Source organism: Protopterus annectens, chromosome 1.part2 (genome assembly GCF_019279795.1).
Source record: "Protopterus annectens isolate FY-2018-M chromosome 1.part2, PAN1.0, whole genome shotgun sequence".
NCBI classification, from domain to species: Eukaryota; Metazoa; Chordata; order Ceratodontiformes; family Protopteridae; genus Protopterus; species Protopterus annectens.
The window spans coordinates 96,289,724-96,304,845 of NC_056727.1; the positions used below are offsets into that span (position 1 = coordinate 96,289,724).

Consider the following 15,122-nt stretch of genomic DNA (forward strand, 5'->3'; position numbering starts at 1 on the left):
GATCTTGTTTGATGCTGTCGTGGTCAGATGGAGGAATCCGAATCTCGAGCAGTGAAAACCTTTATCTTGTTTGGTCTAATTTTTATTTTTTTTAACTTGTTTTTATTCTGTAATCTGTTCTCCTCCTCCCTCGGTCTGTGTGTGTGTGTATTGCTCATCACTTTCGCTTTTGTAGAAATAATTATATTTTCCTTTCATGTGGTTGCTCTCTCTTCTGTACTCTTTGTGGTTCTGCGGATCTTTTTTCATTCAGCGAACCACTGTTTTCAGGATTTTGTTTTTCAGCAAACATTTACTATACTGGTTACACTACCAGCTTGCTGAGTTGGGTAGGTTTCCCTCTCGTTATTTGAAGTTGCTAAGTACATAGAAGTTTTCACTTCCTCTTAGCCTGTCCCTCATGACCATTGTGTCTATTGGCATTTGTGTGAACAAACTGGTGAGGTTTGAATTTTCTCAAGGGCTGGTGTTGGTTTACGTGTACTCTGGCTGTGAGGCACTGTGAGATACATCTAAGACCTGCATCTGCGCTGTCGTTTTTTTTTGTTTCAGAGGGCAAATGAGATGCGTCTGCTACAAACAACACTGCTTTGGTGTATTAAGCTGAAGTACAAATCATTGGTTTTGGCTTGCCTGGATTTTTTTTTTGGGGGGGGGGGTCTTTGAAGTGGACCATACCATGGACTACTGACAGCTTGTGTGATCCTGCATTACTTGAGGGTGTTTAGGCTGGTTGAGGATGGCCAGGACATTGCTTGTTTTGTGTCACAGGGTTCTCAACTGAGCCAGAGGACTGGTAAGCTGAGTTGATGGTGAGCTGCTTCCTCTGCCAGGTCTGCAAAGGCAGCACAACACATGTAATGTTGTTGGCATGTTGCTGTGTTCACTTGGTTCAACACCTACATCTACTGCTTTTTAGTGATCCTGATGCACTTGGTTCATCTGTTTTGGACAAGATTCAAAGTTAGTTCAAACCCTTAAAAATTTTACTGCTGGTTTCCTTTGGGGCTCAACCCCCCTGTAAAAAGAAAATACCAGCAATGTTAGCAGGAGCTTGGATCCGAAGTTGCTATGGGCTCCGTCAGAACCCCAGTCTCCCTTAGATCTGATAGGTTGGGTTCCTTGAAGAGTTCTTTCTTGCATGCCAAATTTCATCAGATCCAAAGTTTTTGGATCAAACTGTATGAATGTTGCTGCAGGACAACCACAGTGGACTGAATATTTGCACAGACTCCTTTGGATACTGATTGTTCCTTCCACTGGATCCAATAGATCCAACCCTTTTCTCTCCCTCTACCACTCCCTCTGTTCCTAGACTGGGACCTGATGGATGTCAGGTGTGCATGGAGAGCCACGCATTGCTCGGATCCAGCTCACTCAAATCCAGAGCTACTGGTCCAGTGTGTTTTTTCTTCAGATACGAGGCACTCCTCAGATTCGCTGGTTTCATTATTTGCTGCTTCTAAAGCCAGTTCCTTGCAATGCCTCTCAGATATCCAGTTTTTCACAGATTGTCCAGATTTTTTGACCCATTTGTTTTAGTCCTTTTCTCTTAAAAACTTTAGTTTCTAGCTAATCGCTGCTAACTCATACAGGACTGAAGCTAGAAAATTATGGCAGACATGATTTTTAGACTTCAGAAAACCCAAGCTAATGCAAAACATTTTATTTCTATTAATTTTTATCAAAACAAAAAAGTGCCCCTTTTGGCTTTGCCCAGTTTTCTTGCTCTAAGAGGCTGAGATATGCACTTCCTGTGTTGCTCAGATTGTATGTCAGTTTGAAGTTAACATGCATTCGACTTCCTGATCTTACATCCTTCGCAAGAATACAGGTGAGACAATTCTGTTATTCCAGCAGCCTTTTAAGTTTATGTGACCACCCTTGCAGATGCTTCTTTGGACTTGGCCACTTGTTCTTTCCCCCTGTTTTGTCAGACTTTCTCCAGAGGGTTCTGCCTGAGCAGCTGAGATGTGTGCTCATTGACCTGCATGGGCATCTTGTTGGTCCTGCGTTATGGTGGTCCTGCGTCATGGTGGAAGTGTGGATACATTCACTGAGTCTAACTTTTCTTCCCCAGTGTGCTGTTCTTTGCTTGGAATCTTGCTTTGGAGGCCGGATATCTGTTCCATGTGTGGGTTCATTCTGGTTTCCTTTTTGAATTTTGGTGATAACATGTCTTGTGCTGATGCAGCCATCGTTGACTTCATTCAGACTCTCTCTCTCTCTTCCTCCACAGTCTATTTTCCTGAGGGGAATTTTCCCCTGGGGTGCAGTTGCTGGTAGCGGACATTCTGGATCTTCCATTAGACTTATTATGATCAAGAGGAGGATTCCCCTGGTATTCCACTACTGGCGTCCCCTTCTCTTGATCCTCTGTAGAGCATGGAGGTTCTACTGACAGTGGTGGTGGTGACTAATGTCACTAAGCAACAGCTGGTGTGCAAAGTCCCTTTATCTATCCTCCCAACAGTAAGGCCGTAACCATGGACAAATCAAGGGCCATTTTACGTCAAATTTTTCAACACATTGGCATCAAGAAAAATGTGGCAAATACTTTTTTGGGTCCCTCAGGATTCATACGAGAACACTTCCTCCAAGGACAAAGGACTTCTTCAACTACAAGCCATAGAGGCAAAAGGGGTCAGCAGAACCAAGGATCTAAATGCTACTTCCTCTATAGGCCCTCTCAACATACTGAAACATGGCTCAAATGCCCACCTATAGGGATTTTTGGGGATCAGATTATCTTCCATCTGGTCTCCTGGACTATATTATAAAGTATGTCAGGAGTGCCACATATCAGAGGCCTCTACATTCCTTTTTTTCATTGATGCTTATCCAGTCAAACAGAGTATGCAGTTCAACAGACTCTAAAATTAAGAAAAAAGTACTAATAAAGAGCCATCCAGGAGGTTCTGACCAAACTAAGAGGATTCAGAACTTACTCCCATTTTCTTTTAGTGTCAAAGAAAATGGGGACCTAAAACCAATTCTGGATCTAAGCAATCTGAATCAGTATAGAAATAAGTTGAGGTTCCTGTTCTGTCCATCCTGCCACGTCTGCACAAGGATGGTTGGATGTACTCCATACATCTTCAGGATGTGTACTATCACTACCAGTTAAGAACTCTGCCCTTTGGACTCACTACAGCTTCCAGGGTATTTAACAATGCATGGCAGCAGTAGCAATTCACCTGAGACTCAATGGTTTCCAGGTGTTTTTGTATCTGGATGACTGGCTTCTCACTGCCACAGCCAGGCATCAAATTCTGCAAGCCAGGGATTACTTGTTTCAGATCTCCATCTCCCCAATATTACCATAAACCTGGCCAAATCGAACAGTTTCCTGCACAAAATTTGGAATTTATAGGAACTCAACTGGATACTACGAATCAAACAACATCATTACCTCTTCATTCTTCATTGCATCACATCTTTAAGACTTTCAAGTGTGGGACTTAACTGCCTCTTCTGTCCCTCTAGCGAAATCAATATTCAACCTCTTGGTTCAATATCAGATGCCATTATTCTAGGTCCTCTAGCAAGGTACCTCATGTGTATCCTCCAATGGACCTGGGCGATACAGTAGTCTGTTCTAACCAGCTCCTATCCAATCCCATAAAACTTACTCCAATTTGCAAATGTCATCCTTGCTGATGGATCCATTCAGCTGACCTGTTTCTAGGCAAACCATTCTTTTTTCCTCCCAGGATAGCCACAGTGACCACAGATGCTCCCCAACTGGGGTGGGGGAGGCTTTTCAAGGGAAAAATCTCAAACACCCCTTCATTGCCTTTTGATACATATATGTCCAGGAATGCTAGACTCTTTTGTGAATAATTTATTGTGAACTTTAAGAAACTAATAGTTTCTTCTATTTTCCTAACAAACTCTTCCAGTGCTGGGAGCGTACCTCCCCATAAAAGAAAACTATTGTCCAAAAATCTATGGTAAAATTTCACATAATCCTTATATGAGTCCATAGGGAACATCTTTTCCACCTCCCATTGGCCATTACTGCGCTGGCGTAGCTACTGGCACATGTGCCCATAGCTATGCCCTCACATTGCAAAAAATATCTGCTATCAAATGCAAAAACATTACTTTCTAAAACCACTTCCATAAACCTACATATCATATCTACAAGTTGTCCACTATATTCACTGTTTTGACTAAGAAATTTCTGTAAATATTCAACTCCTTATGGATTTGGTATTGATGTGAATACAGAGGATCCATTCGGATGACCTGTTTCTAGGCAAACCATTCTCTTTTCCTCCCAGGATAGCCACAGTGACCACAGATGCTCCCCAACTGGGGTGGGGGAGGCTTTTCAAGGGAAAAATGATCCAAGGCACATGGTCTTCCTTGGAGACCAGGTTGCATATCATGTTCTAGAGATGAGAGCAGTCCTCATAACATTGAAAGCCTTTCAGGATGTTCCACCCTTAGGGATGACTGCGATACACACAGACAACATATCAGTAGACTGGTACATTCTGAAATAAGGAGGCGGCTGTCTGTACGCCTTGTACAGGAAGATCACGAGGGCCTGAGAATGAGCTATGTCTGCAGACTGCTTTCTAATTGCAATGCATATTCCAGAGAAATCCAACACTACGGCAGACAGACTCAGCAAGTCCATTCTTATTTTCAACCACTGGGGGCCAACCTTGCAGTGACCTTTTTGCTTCTCTCCTAAGCAGCAAGTATTTCGCTCCAATTCCCCCCACCGGGGGAGTCTCCAAGGGATGCTCTGGCTTATGGTTGGCTCCCCCATCTTCTGTATGCCTACCCCGCTCTACCACTGATCCTGAAGATTTTGCAGAAAATGTCCCCCCATCTGACCTCTTCAGGTATGCCCCCCCCTTCTCTGGTTTCATCTGAAATATCTTTCTTGGGTTCTGGAGCCCAATCAGGCTCTCCTATCTCACCTGTCGGAGATTCAGCACCCTAATCTTCATGCCATTTAGCTAACTGTATGGTTTCTCTACTTCCTGCAAGAGTAATACAGTCCAGGCTCACTTCTCCTGTTCACGATATTATCTTGACTTCCCAGAACATCTTCATTAAGAAAGTCTATGGAAACAAATGGAAAAGATTTTTTTATACAGGCTTTCAAAGAAAACCTTGATTTCTTCTCAGCTCCTACTATGACCATCTTTCCTTTTTTCACTCCTCCTTTTAAGGAATGTGCTAGGTTTTTCTACTATTAGGACTTCAATTAGCAACTATATCCAATCTCCATGCTGGAAAGGAATCTTTCTTTGCCAGCTTCCAAGTTCTGTAAAACTTTTATAAAGGATTCTTTCAGCTAGACCTCCCATAAGAGATCCTTCTCCTCCATGGGACCTTACAGTGATTTTTCAGAGGCTGACCCAAAAACCATTTGAACTGGCAAACTATGCTGATATGAAGTTTTGTTCTTGGAAAACAATTTTTGATAGCTCTCACCTCAGCAAAAAAAAAAAAAAAAAAAAACAGATTTCAGCGCTCCAGGCCTCGTCTGCCAGGGGTCCTCACATTATTTTTCATAAAAATCAGGTATCATTTTGAACCATTTCTTCCTTTTGCCTAAAGTAGCCACAGAGTCTAACATTAATCAGTCCATAAGACTGTCAGTTTTCTTTCTGACCTTTACCAGTAAGGACAAATATATGTTACACCTTATTGATGTTTGTACACAATTATGTTCCCATCTTCACAGTACGAAACAGTACAAAAAGAGTGACCAGCAGTTTGTGTCCTTCCCTTTTAGTCAATTTGATTACTGAACATATTTTCATTGTTTTATTCTCAAAATTGTTTATAATTGCTTTAACACTCTACATCCATTCTAACAGGTTTATACCCTCCGCATCTACCATTCTTCCAAAGTTGCAGTCACTTGGTCAAAGACACATGCCTTTGTGGCACATTACAAGTTGGACATTGTTTCCAGAAGCAGGTTTTCCTGGCATCCAGGCAGTGCACTTACTAGCCATTTACTGAAATTTATGTCCACTGGTGACAGATTCTATCTGTTAAGTTGCTGTTTTCACACTGGGAGAGCTAGAATTAAGCTGTTACTCAGTGTGCAGCCATCTTGGAAGTCCCTTTCTGTCAAAGTTTTGTCACACTCAACTTTTTCTGCTGGTATGACTGCATCTTTACTACTAGAGGTTTTGGCTGCTGTCTCATGGTCAGGTTTTGAGTTTACACATGATCTGCCTTATTAATTAACAAATCTTGCTGTGGAATACCAGTCCAGCTGTTTATTTGTGGTTTCATAAAATGAATACAGGCTGTCTTTCAGTTTTTCGGGTACAGCAGAAAATCTCACTTTTTCCCTGTGTGCTCTGTCCTTTAACTTTTCCATTTTTGGTACAGCTGTTCTTGAGCAATCTCGTACTCAGTGACCCTTTTCTTCATTTCATCCAACGATTTTTGCTATTTTATCAGTTCATCTGAATATCTGTTTAAAGCTTCTTCCATTTTTTCCAGCCGTTTGTTATTTGACATGATAATACGCCTTCAACATTTCTTTTATTTTAATCAGCTCTTAGCATATATGATTTTTTTCCTCTAGATTACTGGAAACCATGACTTGTATTAAAGCTGGAGCTTGAACTGCTTTTTCATGAACAGCTGCGGGATTCTTCCCAGTCAGTGTCTTCCCTTCAAATTTTCTATTTGATTTTCTTTCAGGCACTGTAAGAGTCTTCTTTGCTGGCATCCAGGCAGTGTACTTACCAGCCAGTAAGTGAATTTACTAAATCTGGCAGATTTAGTGGTCCCTGTCTCTCAGCTTCTTTTTTCATGGTGGGAAAGCTGAAATTAAGCTGTTATGTGTGCAGGCATCTTAGAAGTAAAATAATTTGTTTTGTTCACAGACAATGAACCTCTTAAGATTATTAGGCATGCACCTACTAGATGGGTTAGTCTTGAGAAGGTTCATAGTGAACATTTGGCCAACCCTAAACTCATACTTTCTGTCTGCAGTCGATGATCTTCTAAAATTAACTTAATTTCTGACAAACTACCAAGTCATGGGCTGTGTATGATTTGCATGTTTCTGAATCAGCACTGGAATCTTTATCAAAGTTCAACATACAACTTCAGATATCAGAAAGTAAACTTATATTGCCTGTACTGTTGATACACTACTATAACAGTATGCTGGCAGACTGCTGCAGCTGCCATGTAACTTATCAAAGATATTGATGTCTCTGTCCTGACTGACAGTAACTTTGTTCTTTCCATCTGTGAGCTGAATATTGGCCTGTAGGTCAAGCAGTACACAAGTAGCCATAAGAATGACATTGTTGGGACTGTAACTGGATTTACCTTTTACAAAAAAAGTACAGCAGTGCTGCAACAAATAATTTAAGTTTCGCATTCAAGTCTATTTACCGAAATGCTGCATTTCTCATTAACCATGCAAAGAAAGCAGTTGATGACTGCCACATTTGAAAGCAGAAGTTGAAAGAGCTTTCAGCATGATATGGAAAGTAAAGACTGAACTGCATCAGTCACCGACTACAAGGACATTTAAGTCTTTATTGTCAATTAAAATGAATTAAGAACTGAACTGCTATGATGTTAGGCAGTCAAAGCATGTGTTAGACGCTGCTAAGAAGGCTACATACAGCAGCAACTGTGTATTTAAGTTTTTTACGCACATGTTCACTGACTTAGTGCAAGCAACGTACAAATGTGGAATTGTTTGTAGTGTGAAATACTTAGCAGGACAGTGGTACTTAGAAAATGCATTTTTAGAGGCATGCAAATATTGGCGAAATCGCTATCAATGGGCAGTTTAATTTTAGTTTGATTCTGTTTAGTTGTATTGTTAATTTCATTGTGCTACTTTATAGTAGTAATGGTGTTTCATGTTTTGATATTTATGGCATTTTTGCAAATAACTTGAATTACAAGCTGCGTTTTTGCAGAAGATTTTTTTTACAAATACACAGTGTTAATTCATGGCTGATATATACTTCAACTTAATGCTTTTAGTTGAAAGACCACTTTGACTAAGCATCAAGGAACTGGTACATTTTCACGCAGTACAAAAATAGGGTGTTCTACATTTTGGCTGTTTTTCACACACTGCTAGGGACTGTGTTCCTTGTTAGCCTCTTATGAGGTCAAGACCCGTAGGTTCTACTTTGTACAGTTTTGCACTGTTCTGGAGCAATAAAGAAATTTTTCTTAAGCAATAACTTGGAAAACAGCTTAGAGTAACCACGGAACCTAGCAACATATGAAATACAGAGACAAACCTAAAATACTGATTTTAGGATTGTAGAGCACATTTAAAATTCTGTGCACTAGTTAAGAAAGTACATTCAGTCCGAAAGACCTCACAACTTAGAAGACTGACATATTAATAAATATCTTAGATTCATAGATTCATAGATTCATACTAGGCTAACTGCCCCTGCGAGCCATTTTAAGCCTAGCCATTTATCCCCCGTGAGACTCAAACCCTGTACTTTGTGTTTGTAAGGCAAACACCTTAACCATTAGGCCACCCTCCCAATCTGGGCTATATCAGCTGAATAAGGCAACTCTGTCCATCTTAGGACAGCCTTTCAATCTCTCCTGGAACAACAAAATTGAAACTAAAAGCTGGAAAACATGTTACAGTAGTCACAGAACAATAACAACATCTATACAGGCAAAACTGAAACAAAAAAGTTGGAAAACATGTTACAGTAGTCACAGAGCAATAACAACATCTATACAGGCAAATAATCTTTTGAGTACTTAAGAAAAAGAATGCCTAGCACAATGGTCTGTAAATAAGCTTGGAAAAACACTCATTTACACTAAATAATTAATAAAATTTCACTTACATCGTCTGACAAGGTTAAATCAGTTTTGTTATAATTATGATATTATTTACATGCATACTACATTTAAACAATTTCTACCAAAGTCATATTATTGATGCAGTTTTTCCAGGGTATTTCCTAGCATTTCCTCCTTCCATCTTAAGTCAATACAATATCTGCATAATACTAATAACTACAAAAACTCAAATGTACTTACTTGCAAAAATCTTCATCTTTTATCTTTTCCAAGGCTTTCACAACTGCCAATCTAGTGAACACAGACTGTAAGAACACATTTTTTTAAATCGAGGATTCATGTAAACCTTTCTGTACAAAGGAAAATGATGTCACAGGATCTAATCACATAACTGTGTTACCTTATTTGCAAAGAGAAATAAATTTAAGGTGGCTATGCTGTCTCCTTCTGCTACTGGTTACAAATGTACAAGCTCAAAATCTATACACACTGAAGGTGTATACAAGGCAAAATGACTTATCAGCTTCATGATTTCAATTCACCTGTACTGTTTAGCTGTTACCTCATACATTGTTTTTTCTACAATGTCTGCCAGATTAATATAATTAGAATCATCATATCATTACTGGAAAGGTTTTCCCCATGCTACTTCAGATGTTTAAACATTCTATAACATCTTGTTGCACACCCAAAACAGGATATTTTTAGATAGTTCACTTCATCATAAATAGCAATCATGTCATAATTAGCCTTAAACCTTTTTAGGCTCAGTATGATGGTCCAAAGTAAACATGGCACTGTAACAAACTCCTTCAGTGTCCAGTGAGATACATATCATATCACACACAAAAACAAAAAAAAATTGAATTAAACAACAAACTTGGCTATTGGCATAAAAAAGTTAATAAACGTCTAGAATGTCATCAACAACATGGCTTCATTGACTCAAACAGTCAAAAAAGATACAATCTGTAGAAAAGTCATGACATAAAAATTATAAATCTATAAAAGTGTGTGTGTGTGTGTGTGTGTGTGTGTGTGTGTATATATATATATATATATATATATATATATATATATATATATATATATATATATATATATATTGTGTGTGTATATTTATATATATATAAAAACATATAAAAAATATAAAATATCTGTACTATGAACTTGAATTGCTTTTAACGGTTTTTGCCTTTTTTTAAAATGTTAGCATTCTACATTACCCTAAATTGTTCTTATCACTAAAATGAACTTGCCTGCAATTTGTTATTTCTCTTTTGAATGTTAGCATCCTACACATGCTATTCTAACTGTTCTTATCATTTAAAGTATGTAAACGTCTTCTAAATGTATTTGCCTTTAATTATTGCCCTCCTTTTAAAATGTTAACTTACTTCAACATGTTATTCTAACTGTTCTTATTCTTTAATTGCAATGTATTAGGTTCATAGGTAGGTACTAGGCTATCAGCCCAAGGGCCTATGTAAGCCTAGCCAATAAAGTTCCCTGGCTTTTGCCACCCAAGAGGATATTACACTGTATGTTCTTGGACCTTTTCTCCCCAGGATTCCATTGAAAATGAACTCTAGCTGTTCAGTTGGATTATCTTGGTAAAACAAATGCTAAATAAATAAACTAACATCAATTAAACAATTAATACTCCCAATCGAGTTCATTATTAACACCACATGGGTTCACAGAAGTATACTTCAAAATCAGTTGAGTTTCTTTCTTCAACGGTAATGTTTCAGTATTTATGATTTGCCTCTCATTTACAGCACACAGTTTTACTATACTTACATCAACATTACCATTACAAAAATATGTGATACCAAGGGATATTCCACCTTTTTATTTATTACATCATTAAAGTACTCTTTGTCTGACCAATATAAACTAACCCACATAAAAAATAAATAAATATACCACCTAGCTTGTATTACATAACAAATTTATTTATATTACAAAAGACACAATTCTATGTCACATACAAAAGGGAAACATGTCCTATGTTCCTTTTAGTCCTCTCAAAGTAGCTATGTATTAGCATAACCTCCATATTTCTGCCTATCTTATAAGATAGCATCGTGCTTATATTAGTCTCGCTTAATAAAAGTCATCATATAAAATATGCCATCATCCTTTAACAAGGAAACTAAAATACCAGAAAAAGAGGTATATCTGATGCAAAATAAATTGCTATATTAAACACTTTCTGTTCCCCCTTTTCCTATAATATCTATGTTTATTGCTTAATAATTCATCCCTACTTTTTTTTAACTAACTTCTAAATATGCACAGTTTACCTGAGCAGCTAATAATCTTGTCTTTAAAATAAATCAGTTACATACTGTGTGTGTGTGGGGGGGGGGGGGGGGGGGCAACTTTGCAAACAAATAGCAAATCATCTACATAAGAAAATACTGAACCACATTACTAAGAAAAACAATATGTACGTGTATACATTTAAACTCAAAGACAAATTTGAACAATTAGGAGAAAAGTGTGTCTCCATAGCTGTACCCTGTCTATACCAATTAGTGTCAAACATAAAGCTACTCAATAAATAAAACTGTATTAAATACAAAACAGAATTCATATGAAGTAAATCTTTAATACAAAACTGCTTCTAATTATACATTGATATTTTTTGTTAGTATTCAAGCTCTCAACCTTCACCACCACCCAATAATAGTCTGGTGGCCATTGCACATTCCTAAATTTCAGTATTAAATCGAAGAGTCTCCCACATATAGTGAAAGTTGTTTAACATAAGGAAATATCTAAATAATGATACATTTTCTCCAAAAACACCACAACGTGAAATAATTGGTCTACCTGATGGATCCTAAGGTGTTTTATGTAATTTCTGGAAACAGTAGAAACACAGTATTCTAGGTTCTTGCACAAATACATTTTCTGCTTCTTATTCAGAAAATATATTTAATCTAACTACCTGAATAAGACTGTTTCTTGAGAAAGTTAGCACATTTTATAACACTATCCATTATGATGTTGCTGTTGGATCATACCATTCTCATGGTTACTTTCACTTCCTGTTGTCTCTTTTGGAGTTATCACTCATATAGGAACCACTGAAGGTTTGTTTTTTTTTTTTTACTCCTAGTTCTCCTCTTTTTCTTCTTATCAGTAATTTTCTACAAAAAAGCCATATTTTTATTATACTCACCCAGGTCATGCTCAATTTGTTTTCCTTTTATACTAAGAGTTGACATGACATTACATTTCCCTAACTTTTCCTGTGACCTTTTGCATTGTTAAATTAAGTTGCACATCAAGCAGCTGTGCCTTAAGTATATTATACAGACCATTAGATTAAATATCAACTTTCTTCTTTTTAATGATGTCTCTTTCCACACATATCAGGCCCATGTCATCGTCATTTATGTGCTACCATGATCCAATTTATTTCTTATGTATCTCATCAAATGTACTAGGGCTCTTAAAAGCATGTAGCTCTTTTGAAGAACTGTGCAGTTCCATATACTTCTCTACAGTTACTATAGCAAATTAGGTTTGCTTTTGGACATCGTTAAATCTTCTAATTTACTTGTCAAATCATTTATTGTTCCACTTAACTCATTCCGCACAACTGGTTGAAAAAAAAAACAAAGATACTGATATATCTTCCCATCACTTCTATATTTAAACACATCAACTGGTCTATTGCTCTAAAACAGGCTCTGTTACAGAAACATTTTTTCCATCTGATGCCACAAGGGGACAATGTTTGAGAAATATTCATACACACTTCTTTGGCCATTTGTGTTACTGGGAAAGTCATTGAATGAATTAACATTAACACCAGTAGTCATTATATATACATTATATTATATTATACTACATAAACAAAAAATATATATTGAATCAAACCAAAACCTTGGATACGGACATAAAAAACTTTAATAAAGATCAAGCACTTCAGCAACAGCAGGCCTTCAAGATCTCTGAAGTATTTTTTTTATATAAAACATACTACCATATGATTTTCTACCCATTTTTTTTACATCATTACTGTGTTCTTGAATTTTATATAAGCATAATGGTAAGGTAGACATGCTAAAAGTATTTTTTCTCAAACAAATACATATGAACAAGAGGCAAATTAACAAATGAAAAACTACTATTAAAGAAAGAAGCAGAAATTAATATGAAATATTATACCATGAACCCCCACGGACTTACTGAGTTTAAATGGAGGTATATATAGTTTAACAAATGTTAGTTGCTGTTGCTTTTACATGTCATGTGATTTTGTTATAAACTGTATTTTCTGAGTGTTTTCAGAGTCAACTGAAAGGATATGGTCAAAGTGCTAGACCTTTATTATTTTTTATGCGTAGCTGGGTTTGTACTTCAATTCAGTTCCAGTGAGATCTGTCTAGGATGACTAGGATGTTTTGGGGACAGTCATGTCAGAGTGTCTGCACTATGGGCTTTCATGTCCAGCTTGATTCAGTTCAAACTTCCCAGATTTGTATTACTACGGGCTCTACTCCAGGATATAAAATCCACAGAATGGACAGGAAAAGCGAAATAGGCATTTTACATAGAAATACTCCGGAAGTGATACTTTGCCCTCATACTCTGCCCAAAATCAATAATGCTGAAATTCTTAATTCACTCTTCAAAATCAACCAAGTCATCTGCATTACAGGTTTAAACACAATCAGGCAACAACACTGCAAATGCTTAAAATATCCTTTACTGGATAACTTGCAACATTCCCCAGGAAATTTTCACACTTAGTGACCTTAACACTGACTGGCAAATAATAAATTGATACTCCTACAAACTATATAAACCTATATGGGCTCCCCAGCTTGTCACATTCTCTACAAGAGTCAACAAAAACAGAAAAAGGCAATTCACACTAGACTGGATACTAACAACAAGGCCAAACAAAATGTGCTTATCGGACAAAATCCATGACTGCCTTCAAACATTTACACTAAGACAATAAAACTGCATAAACAAGAAGTGATATATAATCAGGAACACAGTCTTGCCAAATTTAACAAAAGAGGCTTTGTCACAAAGCTAACCAAATCTAACTCAAATAGGGGAAACACAATGTTTCTAGACGATGCTGTTTCTGAGTTCATTACATTATTTCTCAATATACCAAACATGTCGGACCCAGTAAGAACAAAAAAAATTAAGTCAAACCTGTCAGGGCTGTACAAGGAAACAGCCCTGACCATAACCCAAGTAACTGATGGGAAGCAAGGTGAGGATGTGTGATATCTATCCTAGGGGATGGATTCCAGTTGTCTGGTTCTGCCACTCTGGTGTAGTGAGATGGAGGTTGCACCTAACACCAACAAGTGCAGTCAGTTGGGAAGGCCAAGGTCTGTGCCTGGGCCACACAAGCCCATGATGGTAGCTCATGCCAACACATGTGAAGGACTGCACATGCATAAGCATGTTGGTAGCATAGGCGACCATTGCGGTGACATTGGTGGGCATGTCACCCCCATGGTGGTGGAGCTTGGATATATACACACAATAATTTTCTAACTGCCGGGATGCCAACAAGAGGGTATCCCACCTCTGGTGTATTGCAGATTAATCCCCTCAACCAGGGAACCAGGACAGATTGTCATTAGGGAAACTACAAGGATGGATGGATAGACGGATGGATAGATGACACGCTAGAAGGCAAAAAATTAAAGGGGAAAAAAATTTAGTCAAATCCAGTGCCACACCTAACAAAAGAAGCCAAGTGAGTTATTATACAGACAGACAAAGCCTAGTTTAAAAATAGAACACAAATACCCTCCAAAATGTTAGACACTATAACATTTGGCTAAACAGCAAATTAAATCAGACCAACAAGCCTATTATGCCAGCCACCAGCACAAACATCAAAACAACCCAAATCTACTCTGGACCTTAAAAAAAATAATCTCCTTCAACCAGGCCACCCTGCATCACCTTAGTAATACATGCAAACTCTAACCCACCCCTGCCCCTAACTCCACACCTTGAATTAAAAAACAACTTTCCATAACGCAATCACAAAACAAGACATGCGCAAACACAGACACACATGCAACAACACCATGCAGACACTATTAAAGTTATTCCCTTGTCTAACCCTTACCCTAAAACACCCAAACACTTATACAAATGCTACATCTACTCCCTTCCCTATCCCTTACTTGAAGCCTATCCCACAATCATTCTCACCTCCCACTTACCTGCTACAATACAGCATATATCTGAAAAAATTAATGTGAGCTAAACCATATTCGAATAAATGTGTAACTTATTAAAAAGAACTCATATACAGGTCT

General features: G+C 37.8%; 1 protein-coding gene across 2 annotated transcripts in view; it reads right to left on the reverse strand.

The window, feature by feature from the left end:
- PUS10 (pseudouridine synthase 10) overlaps positions 1-15,122 on the reverse strand; it is a 1,838,120-nt gene that overhangs the window by 758,365 nt on the left and 1,064,633 nt on the right. For both annotated transcript variants that reach the window (XM_044055027.1, XM_044055017.1), the window contains one exon: positions 9,040-9,104. In XM_044055027.1, the coding sequence (XP_043910962.1) occupies positions 9,040-9,104 (65 nt within the window). The remainder of the gene's footprint in view (positions 1-9,039; positions 9,105-15,122) is intronic.